Consider the following 21,583-nt stretch of genomic DNA (forward strand, 5'->3'; position numbering starts at 1 on the left):
CCCCCTAGAAAGCTGTTCATCCTGATTGACAGCCTGGCAGTCCCTTGCTGCTGCCTGGTAAATGATCTTCGGCTTGTGTGTACCCTAGGCTTCCTAAGTAACTGCTGCGGGGGGTTGGTAGATCCAGGAACCAGATTCCCCTCCCTTCTTCCCTTTCTTCCTTCCTACCTTCCTTCCTTCTTTTCTTCCTTCCTTCCTTCCTTCCTTTTCTTCCTTCCTTCCTTTTCTTCCTTGCTTCCTTCCTTCTTTTCTTCCTTCCTTCCTTCCTTCCTTCCTTCTTTTCTTCCTTCCTTCCTCCCTTTCTTCCTTCCTTCCTTCCTCCCTTCCTCCCTCCCTCCCTTCCTTCCTTCCTTCGATTTTTCATATGCCCACAGCACTGCCACGGTTTCTCCTCTTTCTAGGCCTGGAGCAAGGGCTTTAATTAGAGCAATCATCATCACTGCATTTCGGATGACTGCACCCAGGAGTTGTTTCTACAGAGTCCCTGCAATCAAAACCAGATTGGCTTGCTAGCGCCCATGTTTGCTCACAAGCCTCCTCCCATTAGGCTGTGTACACAGGGGCTGTGCGGCAGCTGAGTCGGGTCAAGGGGCTTTCAGCAGCTCTGGGAGATGCAAGAAAAAGAGAGGGCATTTTTGTTCTGGATCTGGCACCTCTAGAGTGAGACGGAAGTAGGGGTTATGGACCAAAGGGGTGGCCTATAAGCACAGGTAGGATTTAGTTACAAACAGGTGAGAGCCAGAGAGATCTGAAATCCCTAGCAGCCATGGGGGGGGGGGGAGGATCTGGCATTGACTGGGTAGTCACCACTAGAACAGGAAACTGGAGAGGCTGAGCAGGTGTGGGGGAGGGAGGATCAGTTCAGGTTGAGACAGTCATTCCTTAGTCCCTTGGGTATTACTAGGCAGTAGGTACCAGGTCAGGAGCAACCTGTGAACACAAAAACAAGGTCCCTGGTCTCCTGACGCTCACCTCCCTCCCCAAGTGAGGAGGACAATTTAAATAAATCAGCAAAGTGACCACAAGAAGCCCACAGGGGGCGTTGGGAATTCCATGGGGGGTTATTCGACGAAGGTGCCGGGCTGGGTGCGACAGCGACCCTGCACAGACAACTGGAGACACAGTTTGCAAAGCTCTGTGTGAGCTGCCACAGGAAAGGTCAGAAAGCACACTGCAAAATACATGCAGGGCCAGGGAGATAGCTCAGTAGAATAAGCGCTTGCCTGGTAAGCGCAAGGACCTGAGTTCAAACGCCAGTTCTGCCAAAAAAACAAACAAACAAAAAACATGCAGCATACTGTACTGTCCATAGAAAGATACACACAAAAGGATTCTAGAGGTACTCTGGTGTTAGGTTGTTTAGTTCAAGAATTTTGACTTTTTTTTTTTAACCTTAACCTGGTTGATGAACACAGAGGTGTGATATATAACAGATAGTTATCAGCTTGTTCTAAGAAGTAGGTGCTTTAGACCACTAAGCCATCTCACCAGCCCCTGTGCACCTAACATTTTTGAACCGGGGATTCAACTCAGGTCCTTGGGTTTGCCAGGGAAGCGTTTATTCCACTGAGCCACCTCCCAGGCCCCATGCACCTGACTTTCGCAAAGTGAAGTTACTACAAAGGCGAGGCCTCTGGCTCAATCACGACCTGCCAAGCGCGACCTCACCGCCCTTAAGCCTGGACCAGTCGGCCTCAGCCGGTTTTCACCCCCTCTTGGCACCGACCTGGCCGACTCCGCCCACATCCGCCTTTTGTCCAATGGGCGCGCGGGAGCCGGGCCCACACCCCCGACGCACCTCGCCTCCCGCCCGCGTCGCCGCGTGACGTCACGGCCCAGCCCCCGCCACGTGACGGGCGCACGCCAGACTCTAGCTGGCTGCGGCGGCTGCGGCGCAGAGGCCGGTGAGGCGCCGGCGCCGACGCCGCGGAGGGAGCTGAGTCCCGGGTCCCGCGCGCGCATGGAGGAACCGGCGGCCGCCTGACGACCGCGGGGCGAACGGACCCGGAGGACTCTCGCTTGCCTCGAACGGCGGCGCCGGCGGGCCTCGGAGCCATGGCGACCGGCAGCCAGCAGAAGGAGAACACGCTGCTTCACCTCTTCGCCGGCGGGTGAGGCTCAGGCCGGCGCTCGGTTTCCCAGCGGCCCAGGGAGGACGTCCCTGCGGCCAGGCCGGTGGTTGGGGTCGGGCTCGCCCTGCGCACCCCCGCGGCCGCGCCCATGCCCTGTGCCCGCGGCCCCGCGCTTCTGCTTTGGCCGGGGCGAGTGTCTCCCTGGCCACCGTGGCCACCGGCCGCCTGCGACCGTATGCTCCCGCCTCGGGGCAGTCCCCAGCACCGGCGTCCAGGCTCAGGGCCGCCGAGCCCGGGCTGCTGGTGTCACCTCAGCGAGGCCCTGAAAGGGGCTGGGGGCGGAGACGCTGGCCGGCAACACGTGGGAGGGCGAAGGGGGAACCTCGAGGTTCCGGGAAGGGAGTGTGCTGTTTCATTGCGAAGCACCCTCAGGTTATTCAGTCCTGCGTTTTGGGGAGGTTAAGTGGAGGGGATCAGGAAAGGGCCTAACCCTCCCCATTTCCCCAAAATGGAAGTTAAAATCTTGAGTGTTTTTAAAAAAAAAAAAAATCTTGAGTGTTGGTAAGTTTTTTCCCCCTTTAATCAGACAGTGGCGCTGGTCCTTTGGATGTCTTCCAGATGTTTGTTTCTGAGGCCCTCAAGGGCCTGGCAGAAGTGGGGTTGGTTTTTTATTTTTATTTTTTTAGCATAGGATGTTCTCCATCAAACAATGCTATCGTGGGTCATCATCTTGACTGGAGCGTTCTGGTTACAGCCACCTAGATGTGTTCCTTATAACAACCGGTAATGGTTGGGAAATGTATCTGTGAAGCAGGCCGTGGTGGAAATGTTTCTGAGCTCTTTGTACTATTACTGTAGGTGGTCACCAGGTCCCTTTCTTCCTCCGGGCAAGCAGCTTGGTGTCCTGCTAAGAATTTGTTCTTTCTCATTTCCCATTCATCTCTTCTCTGTCACTCCCCTGTCGCCCTCCCTTCCCTCCACGACCCCATTGATATAGTTCCTCTGAGAGTAACACTCCAGAAGCATTCTCAAATTAAGAAATTAAGACACTGGGGATAAATGTGTCATTCCTGAGAATTTTAAACAAGTAGGGTATATTTTAAAGTCAAGAAGGAGCGTTTGGTAAAATGAAGTTATGACCAGTAAATTTTGACTTAACTGGTTTTAGTGAGGTGGTCTTTTAAAGTTTTTCTTTGATCAGCCTGTGTTGAAACTCACTGCAGCCCTGTGGTGATGTGATGGATGTCCCCAACTGCCCTTCCCAGCGCCCTCTGGCTGCAGATTCTTCTGTGTGAGCAGCCATTTCTCTTGATGGAGGAAAACAGTGACAAAGATGTAGGTAGTAGGTACTTTATTAAGTAGTGCCTGAGGCCGCAGTGGTAGCTAAGCAGCTCCACTGGGATTGCTGTGCGTGCAGACATTCAAGACAAGAAAAAGGAACCTTTGGAAATGAAGTTCTTTCAGAGTTACTAAAGAGATTTTCATCAATTGTGGACTAAAATATTTTAGTTTGAAGCCAAGCGTGGTGGTGCAAGCCTGTAATCCCAGCACTCAGAGGCTGAGGAAGGAAGATCGCCAGAGTTGATAGTCTAAGGCTGGCCTAGCCAGACTATGTAGTGACACTGTCTAAAAAAAAATAAAAATTAAAAAAAAATTTTATATATATATATATATATATATATACATACATACATACATACATATGTTACTTGGGCTTGTTTTAGGGTAGAACATGAAAGATGATATGTGCAGACTGGATAGAGTATGAAATTAAACATAGTCGACCCCAGCCTGCTCTGGAGGAGTACATACTGGTTTGTACCACCTAACCAGGTCCTCTGTTGTTTAGCTGGCATCTTTCCAGAGAACTAAGTTCAGTTCTTTTGAAAAAGGTTTGGAAAAGAAGGCAGAGCCCTTGATTTTAAAAACTCACATTTCTTCTGTTTATTGAATGGCTGTTGAAAGCTGTATTACCAAACAAGTTAAATGCTATCACTAATGTTGAACAAATATTTTTGTCAGGTGTGAGCAGCTTGTGCATAGGTGAAAATTAAGTTTTAGGTCTTGGAAAAAAAAAAAAGTACCAAAGTAACTCTGTCTAAATTTTTTTTTGAGGGCTGGTGAGATGGCTCAGTGGTCTAAAGCACCTACTTAGAACAAGCTTAGCAAAGCACAGGGACCGCAGTTCAATCCCCCAGCACCACATGCCAGCCAGCCCCGCCCCCTGGTGGGCTGAACACGCCACACACACACACACAAAGTAAATAAATAAATTTTTAAAAATAAATAAATTTTTTGGGGGGCTGGAGTGATGGCTCAGTGGAATAAGTGCTTCCCTGGCATGCATGAAGACTTGAGTTCAATCCCCGGTTCGCCAAAAAAAAAAAAGTTTAATTTTTTTTTCAATAAAATTTCTGGGATACTTTCTAATAAAAAAGTACTCTTACCATTCTTTTTTTTTTTTTTTGCGGAACTGGGGATTAAACTCAGGCCATTCGACTGAGGCATCTCCCCAGCCCCACTCTTACCATTCAGAAACCAACATTTAGAAATTTTAATAAATATTCTATGCATGCATTTTTGTACCAAGTTAAGTTTCATATTCATTTGTGTGTGTGTGTGTGTGTGTGTGTGTGTGTTGAGAAAGGGTCTTGCTGTGTAGTTCAGACTGGCCTTGACCTCACTGTCTAGCCCAAGCTGGCCTTGAACTCAATGATCCTCCTCTTAAGGCTTACTTTAAATTACTTTCTTTTTGGTGTTTGAGACAGGATCTCAACTGTGTAGCCCAGACTGGCCTTAATCCTCCTGCCTCAACCTGAGTGCTGGGATTATAGCCCTGTGGTGCAGTGCCAAGCTTAGATTACTTTCTTTATGATATGTTGAGTTTTAGGGGCAGTGTGGCAGTGTTATTTCCGAGTGAAGTTTATTATTTGATCTGCATTTGTCTGGTCCTGGTCAGTGCCAGGTTGGGAGAAGGTAAAGGTGGTTTCTATGCCCAGTGACTGTCGTACTTTATAGCAGGCTACCTTACGGAGTCTGATGATTTTATGGTCTCCTGCCACTGCTGGTTCTTCTGTTTTTGTTTTTGGGGATTGAATTTAGGCCCTTGCACTTGCCAGGAAGCGCTTATTCCACTGAGCCATTTCCCTGGCCCTATTTTTGTTTTTGTTTGGCGGAACTGGAGATTGAATTCAGGCCCTTGTGCTTGCCAGGGAAGCGCTTATCCTACTGAGCCATCTCCCAGGCCCCCAGTTTTTTCTTTTTTGTTTTTGTCATTGGAAATAAGTGGACACTCTTACCTGTGCACATGTTGTTTATTGCCTTTGGGTAGTTGCAGAGTCAGATGTTCTTAAGGTCCTAGGTCCCAGCTCAGCCCTGAAGTCTCTGAGTGGCTGCTTCTGCATGAGTCAGTGTCCTTTATTTGATGTTGATGTTTGGTACCCTTAGGATTTCTGCTTTCCTCCCATACCTGGGTAGTGTTGTCCAAACAAAAAAAGTATAAGCCTGTCCTTCCTTTTCTTCTTTTTAAACCATCTCATCAAGAAAAGCAACAAAGATCCAGGTGTGGTGTGGTGTAGTGTGGTACACATGTAATCCCAGCATCCATGAAGCTGAGGCAGGAGGATGGCTGTGAATTCAAGGCCAGCCTGTGCTACCCTGTTGTAATAGACAGAAAAACAGTGAAATATTGTGATATGGCCCTTTGCCATCAAAGGACTTGAGCTGGAAGGTGCAGCTCAGTGGAAGGTGCTTGCCTAGCAGGTGCCAGGCCCCAGGCTTGATTCCCAGCAATGGGGAAAAAAACAAAAGGCTTAGCGATTCTGCTTGTCCTAGTGTTGGTGACACCCTTCACCTGTAGTGCAGTCCTAGGAGATCTGCTCAGCCCCTGAAATAGCTGGACTGAGCTGAGGTAGGTTTAGGTGTTGACAGCTTGGACTAACTGGTTTTTTGGTTTTTGGTTTTGTTTTGTTTTGTTTTGGACTGTTTTTGAGTCTTACTTTTATGACATGAGTTTTGTTTTGCCATCACGTGTGCTTACACAGCCTTTAAAATGTGTTTACATGGGAATGTGGTTTCTCTTTGAGGTCCAAAGGATGGAATTTGCTGACAGGTTCAGCATTTAGTGCTTGCCCCTTGATGAGGGTGTTGCTAGATGTGTTCTGGTGCTGTTCTTGTCCCCACAAATGTGAGCTGCAGCAGCCAGGAGTTACCTGAGGCCTTAGGGAATATAGACATGGGATAGTGGATCTGTTTCCAGATCAGCTATCTGCAAGACTTATTTGAAATGCTTGAAAGTTTTGATAAATGTAGGGTGCATGATTTGTATGGAGCCCTCTGTATAACTGCTTGCATATACTGCTATGAACATAATTGGCTGATTTGTTCCAGTGTATTCAGACAGTCTACAAACATTATTATTATTATTATTATTATTATTATTATTATTATAATTCTATGGTATTTGGGTAGGAACTGTGTTGATTTTCTTTTCGCTGGAATATCACAAGGTGTTACATGATGGACTAAGGGAAAAACAAATGTCTTGTTCATTGTACCAGGGGTGTGAGTAATGTGCTCTAAGTTGTCTCAGATAAAGAGCAGCAGTACTTTGATTATTTGTGAATTACAAAGTTCGATCCTTATTAAGATTTGCTAGAACCATATTGGCGTAAGTGAGTGTTAATTTGCATTTGTCTATTTGTGAAAGGTAAGACTTCTCAGGTTCAGCAAGTACTTATTCATTTGGGGCTATTTTAAGTTCTCTTTCCAAATGGAGTAAGAGGGGCCGGGGAGATGGCTCAGTGGAATAAGCACTTCCCTGGCAAGCACAAGGGCTTGAGTTCAATCCCTGGTTCCACCAAAACAAACAAACAAACAAACCAAATGGAGTAAGATACTAGAAACAGTATCTGAAGAACTAGCTACATCAAAAACTATTACATCTTGAGTGAATAGAGAATTTATGTCATCAAAACCTCTCACACAGCATTGAATAAAACTATGGTATATGCAGAATAGTAACTTTTTCAAGTAGAAACTGCAGAAGGGGCTGACAAAAAGGAAAAATGAGGCAATGAAATTAGGGGGACTGTGGGCGCTGGTAGGATGCCGTTGGTGGAGCCCCCGTATTGTACAAAGTCACAAGTTAAGGGGTATGGAAATCGGCTCTCCGGCAGCAGGGCAGCGGCTGTTTTGTCTTGATTATCTGAAACTAAGAGATGAAAGGTAAAACCTGTGTGCATAATTTAAAATTTGTGTGTAGCTCTATGTGACCACATAAAAATGGTCAAAAAGCCCAGTGTGGGCATTGCATTGGTAATTGTGCGACGTCGCTCCCCGAGGAGAAATCCTCCAGGTTTTGCGTTCTCTTGGGGGCGGAAAGATAAAGAGCACAGGAGCGCTCTAGCACACGAAGCTCCACTTCTGCAGAGGAGCAGTGAGAGAAGGAAAAGTGGGCCGTAATTTTTTATCAAATGGAAATGGTACTGAGGCAAATCTAGTTAATGGAGTTGAAGGTGTTTTTTGGGCAGAACTCTCCTGTGGCTGCTCTTAGACATGTCCTGGAATCACCCACAGCCTTTCAGTTGCTGACCGTTGGCGGTTTGTACCAGGACAGCGTCCCAGAGGGTTTTCCCTGGACTTTGGCAGCAGTAATAGAGCAGTGTCGCCCGGGAGTGAATTAATTTAACATCCTGGAAGTTTTTTCATGGCTGTGAAGAAACACGCTCTCCTACAAACATGAGTCCTGCACACACCTCGGAAGATGACGTGTGTGATAGAAAGACAGGAAGTGCTCTCTTGAAAAGCCATAGGGGTGCGTTTTTGACTAGGCTTCTTGTAGGAGCCTTCAGGTTGTAGTAGAAAGTTCGTTCTGTGCCAGAACCGGCTTCTGGAGAGGGCTTGTCTGCACACTCACCAGTGCCCCCGTAGAGCCCATCTAGGAGAGGCTGCTAGACACTGGCTCTGGTCCCTGCCTGACACAGTGGTGTCTGTCCCCTCACTAAGCAGGTCTTGGGTTTTACTCCAAGTGTACCAGCTTGGATTCACCTACCTCTAAACCAGTCACTGCTCTGAGGCAAGGTGCCAAGGCCCTGAGATGGGTCATGCACCCTCGTCTGAAGCTGAAATGAGATCTGGCCTACTGCTAGCCACATGAGTGGCCTAAAACTGGGATCTGGTTAGGGCAGGGCAAAGGGAGCAGACACCCAGCCCTGGTGGCCCTGCCCCAGAGGTATTATCCGCTGTGGCCCTGTGGGCATGTTTGGACGGGAGCTTGCTTTGCATGTTGGCTGTTTTCAGCACCCCTGGCCTCTGCTCCCTATATGCTGGCTACAGACCCCCCACCTCCAAAGACATCTTCAGACACTGCAGGATGTCATTTGGCATGGTTACAAAATGCTCAGGGGTGGAACCTCTGGTCTAGAATGGTCTCCAAGTTTGGGTTTTTTTCCCAAGTTTTAATCATGAAGCCCTATTATTAAAATGTTTGTGCATCTCTCCATGTATCATTATATCACCCTGTTAATTTTATACCTGGAAAACCTCCACGCCACAGGGTGTTAGTGATGCACACCTATAATCCCAGCACTTGGGGGCTGAGACAGGAGGGTTGCAGTAAGTTCAACACCAGCCTGGGCTACATCACTGAGACCCTATCTACAAATAAAAAAGAACAACAACAAAAAAACCACATCAAATATAAATAAGTTCAGGTGTGGAGATTATAAAAAAGTGGAACCTTATTTCCGTGTACTGTTTCCTTTGTGTACACCAGCAGATGAGTTTTCCAGGCATCTCGTGAGGATGTCCCACTTTGAAGCCTGTGGTCTAGAATATCATGCTCCAGTCAGCTTAGTCAGTTCTGTGGTGCTCGTGCTGTGTCACCAGGGAAGTGAGTGTGAGTGTGACTTTCCCATTGTCTGCGCTGTGGCCACCTGTGCACTCAGATGGCGCAGGAAAAGCCTCTGCTGTGACTCAGCTTCGAGATCTGCCCTGCTGCTTGTGACCACTCCACTCTGGGTGTGCTTGCAAGGAGAAAGGCTTATCTGTCATTGCTCGCTCCTGAGTGTGCTGGTGGGGGAGGTCTTACTGTCGTGTCCCAGCCCTGCGAGCCCTGGGCTGCATCTCATCAGGCTGAGAGTCTGGAAGCTTCTCTGGAACTGGATGGGGTCGGGCGCTTCTGTGGTGTCCAGCCAGCAGGATTTGAGAAGGCTGGCAGGGGTGGTGACTTCTTACCCCAGGATGACCTTGTTGGCATGATCAGAGACTGGTGGCCCTACTACCTCAGTGTGGAGTAGCTTATGGACCAGAGAAGGGGAGGGCACCTGGGACTGCCACAAGGTCCTGAGAAGGCAGACAAGAACTCGGGGGTGCAGGTTCTTGGTGAAGGTGGCCACCACCGATGCCGAAATGCTGCATTGACCCAGGCCCCTGATGCGGCACACAGCCAGAGACAAGGACTGGTTACCTGTCCCTCAAGCCCAAAGACCTCCGTGGAAAAAGCAGAAGTGACAGCAGGCCCAGTCCCCTCCAGCCACAGGGCTGTTGGCAGACAGAGGTGGGCAGTGGGACCACTCCTGAAAAGCTTAATGTTCCCAGAATTTGCCCTCTATGTGGGGGAGAAGAGAAGGACTCTGCACAGCTGAGAGACATGACTGTGGGGGCAACACAGGACAGACTCTGTGCCCTTTTTGCTTGAGGTGGAGGGGGAGGTCCCAGCAGAGCTGGGACACTGCAGGGAGCTGCGACTGGACCCAGCCTTAGTTCAGGGTGTGTGTGAGGGCCAGAGCCGGGTGCTGTTTGTGTGCAGAATGAAGAAAGGTTAGGAACGTTTTCACTGTGAAGGATAGTTTGTTGTCATCTTCAGTGCTCTGGACCTGAACTTTTTTTTTTAAATGTATTTAAGACAAGGTCTACAGGATGTTCCGGGTCTCACTATGTAGATAGGATTCATAATGATTCTCCTGTTTTCAGCCTCCCGAGTGCTGGAATTACAGGCACTGTGCCACCAACACCCAGTCTCAGTCACCGTCTCAGTGCACTCCAGGGGCAGGGCCGGCACAGCAGGCCAGGGATGGAACCCTGGCTCACTGCGCTCTGCCTAAACAGGCACTTTAGTCTGCTGAGCTATCTGGCCAGCCCTGGGCCTGAAAATGTTTTTGAAAAATCAGTTTTGGTTAATTTCTATGTGTGGCACCCAGGGTTGATCCCCAGGGCCTCAGACGGGCTAAGCCCATGCCCCCCCCCCCATGATTATAGTTTGAGAAACCCCTGGAAGGCCAGGGTGGATGAGTCAGTATTTCATCTGCTTATTATCCCTCTTAAAAGTGTATGTCTTGTGCATTTTGATTCATAAATTGCCAAGGTGATAGAGCTGGCAGTCCTCTTCCTTCAGCCTCCTGAGTGCTGGAGTTCTGGACGAGTGCTACTCTCAGCCGAGTTGAAATATACTTGAAAAGTTCTACTAGAAAATGATTTAAATTTCAGGAAAGCTCTTCCTTGTAGATGTTAAGATTTGTTATTTCCGTTTTAGTTGTTTGGATGTTTAAGACAGTGTCTTGCTGCGTAGCTGAGGCTGGCCTTGAACTCACAGCAGTGCTCCTGCCTCTGCTTCAAGTGTTGGGATGACAGGTGTGGAGGGACCATCATGATTGGACCATCCTGATCACCTTGGAAATGTTAGTTTGATATCAGAACTTTTTTCTAATTAAGAGGGTTTAGTGACTCTGCATCTGACACAGCCTAATGAATGTCCTCTGGGCAGTTCACGCCTAAGGATTTTCCGCTAGTGGGTGACAAAGACCTGCCTGGTGAGTACAACTTAATTTGCGTTCCCTCCTGGGCTGTGGTGTTGGCCAGCTCTGTCCTCCTGTCCTGTCCGCTCATCCTTGAATGGGACTCCTGGTGGTACCCCATGGGAAGCGGCCCAGCCCCTCCTCACCACCACCACCACCTTCTGCCCTGGTCATCGTGGACAGCATGATGACCTTGACCTGCTACTCTCTAAGGGGCCACCCCCGTCAGTAGGCTGGCTCTGCTGACAAGTGCCCAGCAGTCGTGGTCCGATCGATAGCATAGATTTGGGTGATGGTCCGCCAGAGTGCAGAGTGCAGCTGACGTCCAGCTGGGGCAAAGGTGGTTTCCTGTCCTGGCTTTGAACTTGTTGCCTTGCTGATGAAAGAATTACCAGGAAACTGGCGTGGAGTTGATACGTGTGTGTCCCCACGTCTCAGTACTGAGGATCAGGTCCAGGTCCTTCACACAGAGATGCATCCCTAGTCTCTTTTTTTCTTTATTTTTTGACACAGTCTCAGTTAAGTTGCCCTGGCTAAGCTCAAACATAGGGGATTACAGGCGGGTACCACCACAACTGGCTTAACCTTGTATTTAAGTGGGTGGTTAATATGACATATAATGAATAGGAGCAACTTATATTGTGTCAGTAGACATGAGTTACAAAGGTAGCTTTCTGAAGGGTTTTTTTTTTTTTTTTTTTTGGAACCAGGGATTGAACTCAGTCAGGCCCTTGTGCTTGCCAGGCAAGTGCTTATTCTACTGAGCCATCTCCCCAGCCCCTTGTTTGTCTTATTTGAGAGGATTCGAAACTCACTTTGTAGCTCAGGCTGGCTTAAAACTCAAGGCAATTAATTATTCTGCCTCCCGAGGGCTGGGATTATAGGTGCTGCATTCTGTTACACTTCACAGCTCAGCATGTGAGATTGTGTGAGCAAAAGCAAAGTTGTCAGTTGGCACTACCCTGGACTCTGTTTGTCCTAAGTATCATAAAGTAGGTACTAATACAATTCCTCATTTAGTAACCACTGTGGGCCGGAAGTTGGTCCTCAAAAGAGGAATGTCTGTAACCCCAGTGAGACCTCATAGCTCTAATTTTAACTCCCTGCATTGCTTTTGTGATTGATGGGCTTTGGCTGACAGTTAAAAAAAAGTTTCATAGATAAACTGCTTAACTTGAGGCTGGGATTATTATGATGTGAAGCAGATCTACCCATTTTTCCTCCCTTCCCATTGGTACATTTTTGTCTGCACTGCCGCGTAGACTCCTCGCTGTCCTTTAGGACCAACAGTGGGCCCTACCTCAGGAGCACTGGTGAGATGGGTGCTGGACACACAGCAGCCGTTCGGCTCCTGGCATCTAAGTGCAGTTTCTTTTTTCTTGCTTGCTTTCTTTTTCTTTCTCTCTTTTTTTTAAAATTGCATTTAGTACCAGAGATACAGGGTCTACAAGGTCTCACTACGTAGATGGGACTTGTAGTGATCCTCCAGTTTTCAGCCTCCCGAGTGCTGGGATTCCAGGCACGCACCGCCACACCTAGCCTCTAAATGCTGTTTAAAAGCAGCTCTCTTCCAGGGCTCGGCTGTGACGAGACTGCAGAGCTCCAGCATCTCTTTTAAATTCTGCGTGGAGATTTTAATTCATTTTTTTACCTCAGGCCTGTGGGAGGTGCTGGCTTTGCTGCCACATTTCCAACACTGGTGTCCAGACGCTGTAATAAATATTCTGCAGGGCCAGCCTGCTGCTTGCATTCTTTGCTTTCCTGGCTGGAGCTGCTAGTACCAAGTCATGTTGACTAAACTGCCACGTGTGTCAGATGCTTGCACTCTTGCTAAGTGCAGGATCAGATGGACAGAGGCACTGCCCCTTCCAAGGGTCTGGTGAGAGGTGGCAGGCCACAGGTCAGGAGCAAGTGTTCCTTCATACACCTTTAGGTGCGTGAGAGCCGGCCTCCAGGGGTCTCCAGTAAATAACCCTGGCAGAGCACAGATCTTTGTCCTGATGTCAGGGGCACAGGTGAGCAAGACCTCAGGGTCCTGCCTTGCTGTTTTCCAAGGATTCCCTGACATGTGGGCAGTGACATTAGAGGGCATGTGCAACATACCTAACCATCAAACATAATTTATGACTAGTGCTGTGTAAGAGAAGACAGAAGTAGGGGTTTGGGCTAAATAATTGAGTTATCTTGAAGAAAATTGTTTAGTAAAGTTGTAGCTTTGCCTATGTTTTGAAGGGTAGGGAGGCAGACGGGGAACAGTAGGCCATTCTGAGGAAACACAGTAAGCACTGATTTTCAGTGCAGTCCCAGTTAGACTTTAAGAAAGCTCTGTGCTGTCGCGTGGCTTTCCCAGACAACGGCATTACCTGAATGTTTGGCTAGGGTGCCCAAAGGGGCATTTCTGAAACATCCATCACAGCATGACAGGGAGATGGGAAATGACATGACATGCAGTGGGAGGAAACTGCCTTGTGCGTGCACACTGGGACAGTGACATCGCCAACGGGTGCTGGGGCATCTGGACCAACACAGAAGCACACAGCATAGTCTAGAATCTCACCTTTTCTGTCCCTTGCTGTGCTCTGTGGTCTGGAGCACCAAGGCACTGTCCTGACCTGTGGTGTCCGTCCTGCAGGTGTGGGGGCACAGTCGGTGCTGTCTTCACGTGTCCACTGGAAGTCATCAAGACCCGGCTGCAGTCCTCGCGGCTGGCTCTGCGGACCGTCTATTACCCACAGGTTCAGCTGGGGACCATCAGTGGGGCCGGGGTGGTGAGACCAGCCTCCGTGACACCTGGCCTCCTGCAGCTGCTCAAGTAAGTTCAGCCCGGTCCTGTCCATGGGCTGCTTGTCCTGCTCCATGAGGCTCCTGGGGGCAAACTGAAGAGCAGGACCCTTCACGTCTTGGCATCCAGGCTCAGTTCCTGGGCTGTCCAGCTATGCGTGTGACTATTGTCCAGGGACTGCTGAGTAAACTGAGCTGTAGCTCAGACCCAGAGCTTGCATTGAGGTTCTCAGACAGATCTTTGAGGGCTAAAACAAGAAGGAATGTTTTTAAATTGTGTAAGGCAAGGGTTGTGACCACTTCAGGAGAAAGTAATATGGAAATGAAATGTGTATTTTGCTTTTTATTTTTCTTTGGAAATAGGTTGCTTATTTGTTTGTTTGTTTGTACTGGGAATCAAACTCATGACCTCAAGCTTGCCAGGCAGGCTCTGTGCCAGAGAGCTATATCCTGGTCCTGATTTTATTATTTTTACTGCAGGAAAATAGCTCATTTTGCTTAAGAAGTAGCCCAGTATTCTAAGTTAACTTTAGCCTATCAGGTTTTTTGGTTGTTTTTTATTTTTTCTTTGGTGCCAGGGATTGAACATAGGACCTTGTGCTTGCCAGGCAGACTCCTGAGCTGCTGAGCTAAATCCCCAGCCTTAGCCTATCAGTCTATAAGCTTAAATAAGCAAAATAAAAATATTTGAAAGAGCAGCCAGACACAATAGCAAACGCCTGTAATCATTGCAGTGAGGGAGGCTCGGGTGGGAGAAGCACAGGTTTGAGCCCTGCCCAGGCAGTTTAGTGAGGTCCTGTCTCCAGGTGGCACATGCCTGTGATCCCAGCCCTCCTGGGAGACTGAGCCAGAAGCATCAATGGGAGTTGAAGGCCAGCCTAAGCTACATAGCAAGTTCAAGGCCAGCCTGAACAGCATAGTGAGACCCCATCTCAAAGCTGCCTGTTATGGTTTGTGTATAAGTGTCCCCCCAGAGCCTCATGCCATCATGGGGTGGCTTCTGGAATTTGTGATTATTATGGTATGGATACTGCACCTGCCCTGGGGCAGGTAATTTGCATTATAAGGTAAGGAGGGGATGAGAGGCTAGCTGGCTTCCTGAGCTGCTGCCACTCTCTTTGCTCTTGCTCTTTGCCACTGCCATGAAAAGTTGCTCTGGGGACTGGGGAGATGGCTCAGTAGAATAAGCACTTCCCTGGCAAGTGCCAGGGTCTGAGTTCAATCCCCAGTTCCACCAAAAAAACAAAAGAAAAAGGAAGATTGTTCTCTGCCATGTGCCATCCTTGCCTTGGAGCCAGCTGGGTATAAACTGAAACCTCCAGTAACTATGAGCTAAATAAACCTTTCCTTCCTTCATTTTGAGTGTCTGGTATTTGTCCCAGCAATAAGAAAAGAGTAACTGAGACAGAATTTGGTATGAGGAGTGGTGTCATTCCTGTTACTAAACCTGACCATGTGGATTACGAGCTTTTGGGAATGCTTATGGAAATAGATAGGAAGGGTTTCGAGATGTCGCCTACAAGAGAATCACTAGAACAGCTGTTCTGTATGGGAGATTCTGGTCAGAGCTCAGAAGACCAGAAGGCTGATAAAAGTCTTGGCTGTAAAGTCCAGGCCAGGGAGGTTTCTGCTGGGAAAAAGGACTGCCTTGGTTGTTGGACTGCAGATCATTTGTGTTTTGGCTTGGCAGAAAGTTTGTCTGCATTTTGCTTGTGTCCAGAGACTTTGCCTGAGACTGAGATTAAGCGCAATGGACTGTTTAATCTGGCAAAAGTAACGTCAAAGTAACCAAATACTGAGACAGTGGCATGGCTATTGTTTGGGGCTTTTAGTCAGATTTTTGTTGAGAATCAAGAGCAAAGAGCCCAGCAGGATGATTTAAAATGTTATGAATTTGGCCAGAAAGGAAGCTCCAATAAAGCTGTGGAATGCAAAAATAGAACTGAGAGGATCTCCACTGTGGAGAAAGAACAAGAGAATCAAAAGAGTGGCCTGAGGGCATCACTGAAGGCTGCAGGTCTCCACCCTTTGCAGCCTCAGAATTGTAAGGGTGGGGGATTTGCTCTGAGGGAAAGCCACAGAGCCTCATGTACCAGAATGGAGGCAGCAGCCACACCAGTTTCTAGAATGGCGCCAGTATAAAAAATTTGTTTCTGGGACTCAGGACCAGCGTGCTCAGCAATCCAGGCACTCAACCCCTACAGCAAAGAGAGAAGCAAGCCTAGCTACCTCTGCAGCTGGCAGCAGACCTTGGCATCATCCACATGGCATTGGTTTTAGGTGATTGCAGAAGGGCGAGAAGAGAGGGCAGTGTGTAAAGCTGTGAGTGGAAACCCCAGAAGTTTGGAAAAGCCCGAAATGTGGACCATCTAAGAGAAGCTGCAAGGAGGGAGCAAAGCCAGCCTGAGAGAGAAGCCGAGGGAGCTACCACCACCAGTGCTGTAGGGGTGGAGCCATATAAAGCTTTTGGAGCTCACACTTGCTACAGATTGCTTTGGATGTTCCACATGGAACTACAGGACGGACTTAATGTTCGCCCTTCTGGATTTTGGACTTGCTTTGGTCCCAGTACTTGGTATCCTGCTGCATACCTTTTGGGATGGTAGTGTTTATCTTGTGCCTTTTTTTTTTTTTTTTTTTAAAAAATTTTTTTTAAAAATGTTATTTATTTGTGTGTGTGTGTGTGTGTGTGTGGCCAGCTCAGCCCACCAGGGGGCGGGGCTGGCTGGCATGTGGTGCTGGGGGATTGAACCGTGGTCCCTGGGCTTTGCTAAGCTTGTTTTAAGTAGGTGCTTTAGACCACTGAGCCATCTCACCAGCCCCTATCTTGTGCCTTTGAATGTTAGAAGTGTTTAACTTTTCATTTGTACAGGAGCTCACAGCTAAGAGTTTGCATTGGATCTTGGCGGAGACTTGGGACTTGGACTTTTCAGCAATACTGAAACTGTTGGGCCTTTGGCAACTCTTAGAGATAGACTAAAAATAAAATGTCTTTTGCATAAAGGGATGTGCATGAGCTTTTGGGGGCCCAGGGGCAGAATGTTATTGTTTGTATACAGGTGTCCCTCCAAAGCCTCCTGCATTCCTCCAGGGGCTTCTGGAGTTTGTGCTTGATTATTGTGGGTGTGAGCGCTGCACCTGCCCTGGGGCAGGTCATCTGCATTACAGTGTAAGGGGAGGTGAGAGGCTAGCTAGCCGCTGTGCAGCTGCCACTCCCCTCTGCTCTCCTGCTCTTCGCCACTGCCATGAAAGGTTGCTCTGCCGTGTGCCGCCCTGCCTTGGAGCCAGCAGAGTATGGACTGAAACCTCCAGTAACTGAGCTAAATAAACCTTTCCTTCATTTTGAGAGTGTGGTATTTGTCCCAGCAACAAGAGAAAAGTAACTGAGACACTGCCCCGTCTCAGAACCCCCATTCTTTAGAGATAGCCACTGCCTGGAGATGGCACGTACCTGGTACTGTCGACACTGCCTGCATGTGATGCGCTTTTCTCCTGCCCTGTCGTCCTGGCCCAGCCAGAGCAGTACCAGCCCAGTAGACTCAGGGCCTTGGTCCCTGGTCACAGATCCGAATGTTCTGCCTTTGGAGTCGAGGCAGAAGCTGGCCCCGCCTCTCCTGCTCCTGTCCTGCTGGAGGCATCTGAGTCATCCTTGTGTCTCTGCATCCCCGGCCCTTACTCCACCTGAGACTCAGTTCTCCCTATCCCTGCCCCAGTAGCCAAGGCCTATGTCCTTCAGGGCCCTGCACTTTTCGCCCTGTTTCTTCTTTTGCCCCCAGGCCCCTGGCTCCTGGCTCATCTCATGTAGAAAGCACCCCAGCCTTGAGGGACAGTGCATGCTGTTTTCTCCCGGCCAGGGCGGCCGCGGTGGTCTGTGGAGAGGCCCTGCGTGAACACTGCGCACAGGCCGAAGCAGGTCCTTGTCTGCTGCAGAGCCCAGGGCTTCTGCCCATGCTTGTACAATGAAGGCCCAGAGCCAGGCGTGGTGGTGCACCCTGTGGCCCCAAATTCAGAGGCTGAGGCAGGCTGGTTAGTGTGAGTTTGAGACCAGCCTGGGCTACACAGCAAGTTCAGGTCCAACCTGAACTACATAGTGAAACCCTGTCTCAGAAAAAAAAAAGAATCAAATTCCAGCCATCTCTAAACCTCACTGGCAGTGTTGCCTTAGGAGATTTGTCAAACAGGAATTTACTTACAGGAAGTTTATTTTCAAAATGTAAATCATTATGTGCCAGTGTATAGGACTAACCAGTTAGAGAAGAAATATTCTCCATTGTCATTTGAATATTGTAGGTAAATAGCAAAAAAAGGCAGGATGGATATTTGATTCAGGCTCTCATGTCAAATTTACAAGAATAATAAATGTTTGTTTCAGGCACCTTTTTTTTTCTTTTTGAGACAAGATTTCACTATGCAGTTCAGGCTGGCCTTGAATTCACTTTGTAGCCCAGGCTGGTCTCAAACTCACATTGATTCTTCTGCCTCAGCCCCCATTGCCGGGATTATAGGTGTGCACCACCATGCCTAACTCAGGCATCTGCTTTTTAAAAGTCTTTTTTTTTTTTTTTTTTCAAGAAAAATGTTTGTTTTTTTTTTTTTTTTTTTTTTTTTTAAACCCTAATACAGTTCCTGTTTTCTAAACTGCTGAGGCATAACGTGCTTTCGCATTTCTGGGTTCCCCCAACCTGAGACGCACTATGTGTCTGTGAGCCAGCCTGTGTCTGAGAACCTGCTGTGTGCAGATGAGTTGCTGGCCTCGGCTCGGTCGCCACGTTGTGACCCACATCCAGTGAGGTAGACATGAAACTCAGACCCCAGCTTCTCTCCAGGTGCAAGGGGACGTGACTGTGGCTAAGTGAGTCTGGCCCTCCTGTGCTGTCCCCAGGCCGAGGGGACCATTTATAGCAGGAGCGGACTGTTCCTGAGCAGGGCTGTAAACAGCCAGCTAGGTTAGAGTCTGGATTATGTAACAGATTGAGTCCATGCCAGCACTTAATACGCGTAGCTGTGGCGACCGTCCTTCCTCAGGCCTTGGAGTCACTTGAGGACATGCACTGCCGGATGAGCCGCTCCCGCATCCTGGGCCCTAGATTCCCAGGATCCCGTTTGAGCAGCTCCCAGGCTGCACGGCGTATGGCACTGGGCACAGCGGACAAAATCGCAGCTTGCAGAGTCACGTCACATTCTTTGGCGTTTTGGAAACCTTTATTAAGCCCTGTGTGGCAAGCTGAGGTCAGAATTACACTGTGGAGAGAAGTGCTTGTTCAGAGCGCGTGTCCTGAAAACACTGCATAGAGAAAGGTGGTTAGAGTATTTTAACTTGAAAACATCCAGTTCTCATGCCTCGGTTGAGAGCCAGAGGGCTTGTTCCGGGCCAGTGTGAATATTCACTGAGTCTCTAGGAATTTCCTTTTGAAGGCCCATGTTCATGGAATCCCAAGAATTGCATTTACCCTGACTCCTGCTTCATATTAATATCATGGGTTTAAGTCCTGATCCTAGTGTTTTATGACCTGTAATAAGATTTTTTAAAAAGAACTTTGTGTTTTGCATTTTGAGATACAGTCTTGCTAAGTTGTCTAAGTTGGACTCAAACTTGGGGTCCTCTTGCCTCAGCCCTCTAAAGTGCTGGAATTTCTGTTGTGTGCTGTCATGCCCAATTAAGAAATTTTGTATCGTTACACTGTACTACTTTTTAACTATCTTACAGTCTTTTTTTTTTTTTTTTTTTTTAATCCGGGATTGAAGTCAGGACCTTGTGCTTGCCATTGCCAGGCAGGTGCTTATACCACTGAGCTATCTGCTGGGCTTCACAATCTATTTTTTCTTTGTATCATTGACTTTTTGAAAACAGCTGATTTAGTTCAGGCTACGCAGGAGGCTGAGGCAGGAAGATCACTTGAGCTGAGAAGTTCCAGGCCAACCTGAACATGGTAGGGAGATTTTCATTTCTTAGGGGAGAAAAAAGCATATAGTTCAGTTGTTTTGAGTGTTCACAGGGCTTGTGCAGCTGTCACCACAATTTAATTTAGAATATGTTCCTCTGCTTTGGCCCAGCCCTAGCCCTGGTCCTAGGCAGCCAGTAACCTATCCTGTCTCTGGAGGTATGCCCCTGAGCCAGATCATGTGTGTGGCTTCTTATAACTGGCATTTTTCACTGAACCTGACTTTTTTTAGCTTCCTCCTTACAATGTCAGTACTTCCTCCTAGTTGTTGTTGGGTTGTGTTCTGTTGTAGTTATTTAAAACTCATTGCTTTGACCTTCCCCAGATACAATGAGAAAAAAGGAAATACCTGCTGCCCCTGTAGAGAGATAGGCTCTCGGGTACACATGTCAGAACTGCATCCCTTCAAGTGCTTGGCCTGAGTGTCAGTCTGGGCCACACACTTGCAGGGTCTTGGGGCCACTTAAAAGTGCCCATGGCCAGGTGTGGTGGTGCACACCTGTAATCTCAGCACTCCAGAGGCTGAGGCAGGAGGATTACCATGAGTTCCAGGCCAGTTTGAGCTACGCAGTGAGTTCAGGGTGAGCCTGGACTGTAGTGAAATCCTATTTCAAACAAAACAAAAGTGCCTGGGTTTATATCTACCGGTAAGAAGATCTTATAATTAGAAAGGAGTGGGGGGCCGGGGAGGTGGCTCAGTGGAATAAGCACTTCCCTGGCAAGTATAAGGGCCTGATTCAATTCCCGGTTCCAAAAAAAAGAAAGGAGTTGCTAATAATTTTTACCATAAGTGGGATGGGAGGTCTAGTTTACTACTTTAAAAAATTATAGTAGCATTGAGATTCATGTACTATAAATTCATTGTATTCTGGGTGTTTTTGTAGAGTTCCCGTTATGTTATTCAGGCTGGCTTTGATCTCACTGTGTAGCTGAGTCTGGGCTTGAACTTTTGTCTGTTCTCCTGCCTCAGTCTCCCAAGTGCTGGGATTATAGGAATGTGCCACCACACCTGGCTAATTCATTGTATTAAAGTATAAAATTTGGCAGGGTTTTTTTTTTTTGTTTGTTTGGATTTTTTGGGTTTTGTTTTTTTTTTGTTTTGTTTTTAATGTATTTAGTACAAGGTCTACAGGATCTCACTACACAGATCAGACTCGGAGTGATCCTCCTGCTTTCAGCCCCCAAGCATTGCACAGGTGTGCGCCACCTCACCCTGCCCAGTCTGTCACCTTCTCAGCGAGCCCCAGGGGCATGGCTGTCAGGGGAGGCAGGTGTTAGCACATTTAGCATTAGTGACTACCACGTCTAATTCCAGAACATTTTCATCACCTCTCCATTAGTGACTGTTCCCCATTCTTTCTCCAGTCCCTTGGAACTGTCAATCTAGACCATGTCTCTGTGGATATGTGTTCTCTTCCTTTTGGTGTTATTGTAAATGGAGCTGGATTTTATTTGTTTGGATTTTTTTCTTTTCCCAGATAAGGTCTTCATATGCTGCTTAGGTTGGCCTTGAACTCCTGGGTTTAAGGCGTCCTCCTGCCTTAGCCTCCCAAATAGCTGGGAATGAAGACATGCCCCACACAGAATTATTTTTCAGTTCAGATTAGTTGTTGCTAGTGTATAGAAATACACTTGATTTTTACATGTTGATCTTGCAGGGCTTATTGTAGGGTTTTGGTGGAGCCAGGGATTGAACTCAGGCCCTTGCGCCTACCAGGGAAGTGCTTACTCTACTGAGCCATCTCCCCAGCCCCTTATAGTAGTTTTTAAGTGCATTCATTCATATTTCAACATATGATCATTCTGTGTGTCAATAGATTTCCCTCTTTCTAATCAAGATACTTTTTTTCTTGTCTAATTCCTAGCCTGCTACTGTTTATTTGTTTATTTAAGGCAGGGTCTTGCTAGTTCAGGCTGCCCTTGAACTTGCAGGGATCCTCCTGCCTCAGCCTCCCAAGTGCTGGGATTACAGGTTTGTGCTACAGTGCTCAGC

The 21,583-nt window shown here is 48.0% G+C and overlaps 1 protein-coding gene across 1 annotated transcript in view; it reads left to right on the forward strand.

The window, feature by feature from the left end:
- Positions 1 to 1,871: 1,871 nt before the first annotated feature.
- Slc25a33 (solute carrier family 25 member 33) overlaps positions 1,872 to 21,583 on the forward strand; it is a 33,427-nt gene continuing 13,715 nt past the window's right edge. Inside the window, exons 1-2 of the mRNA XM_004639726.2 lie at positions 1,872 to 2,111; positions 13,500 to 13,679. Coding sequence (XP_004639783.1) covers positions 2,056 to 2,111; positions 13,500 to 13,679 — 236 coding nt within the window. The 5' untranslated portion in view covers positions 1,872 to 2,055. The remainder of the gene's footprint in view (positions 2,112 to 13,499; positions 13,680 to 21,583) is intronic.

This window comes from Octodon degus, unplaced genomic scaffold (genome assembly GCF_000260255.1).
Source record: "Octodon degus isolate 3935 unplaced genomic scaffold, OctDeg1.0 scaffold00113, whole genome shotgun sequence".
In the NCBI taxonomy this organism is placed as follows: Eukaryota; Metazoa; Chordata; class Mammalia; order Rodentia; family Octodontidae; genus Octodon; species Octodon degus.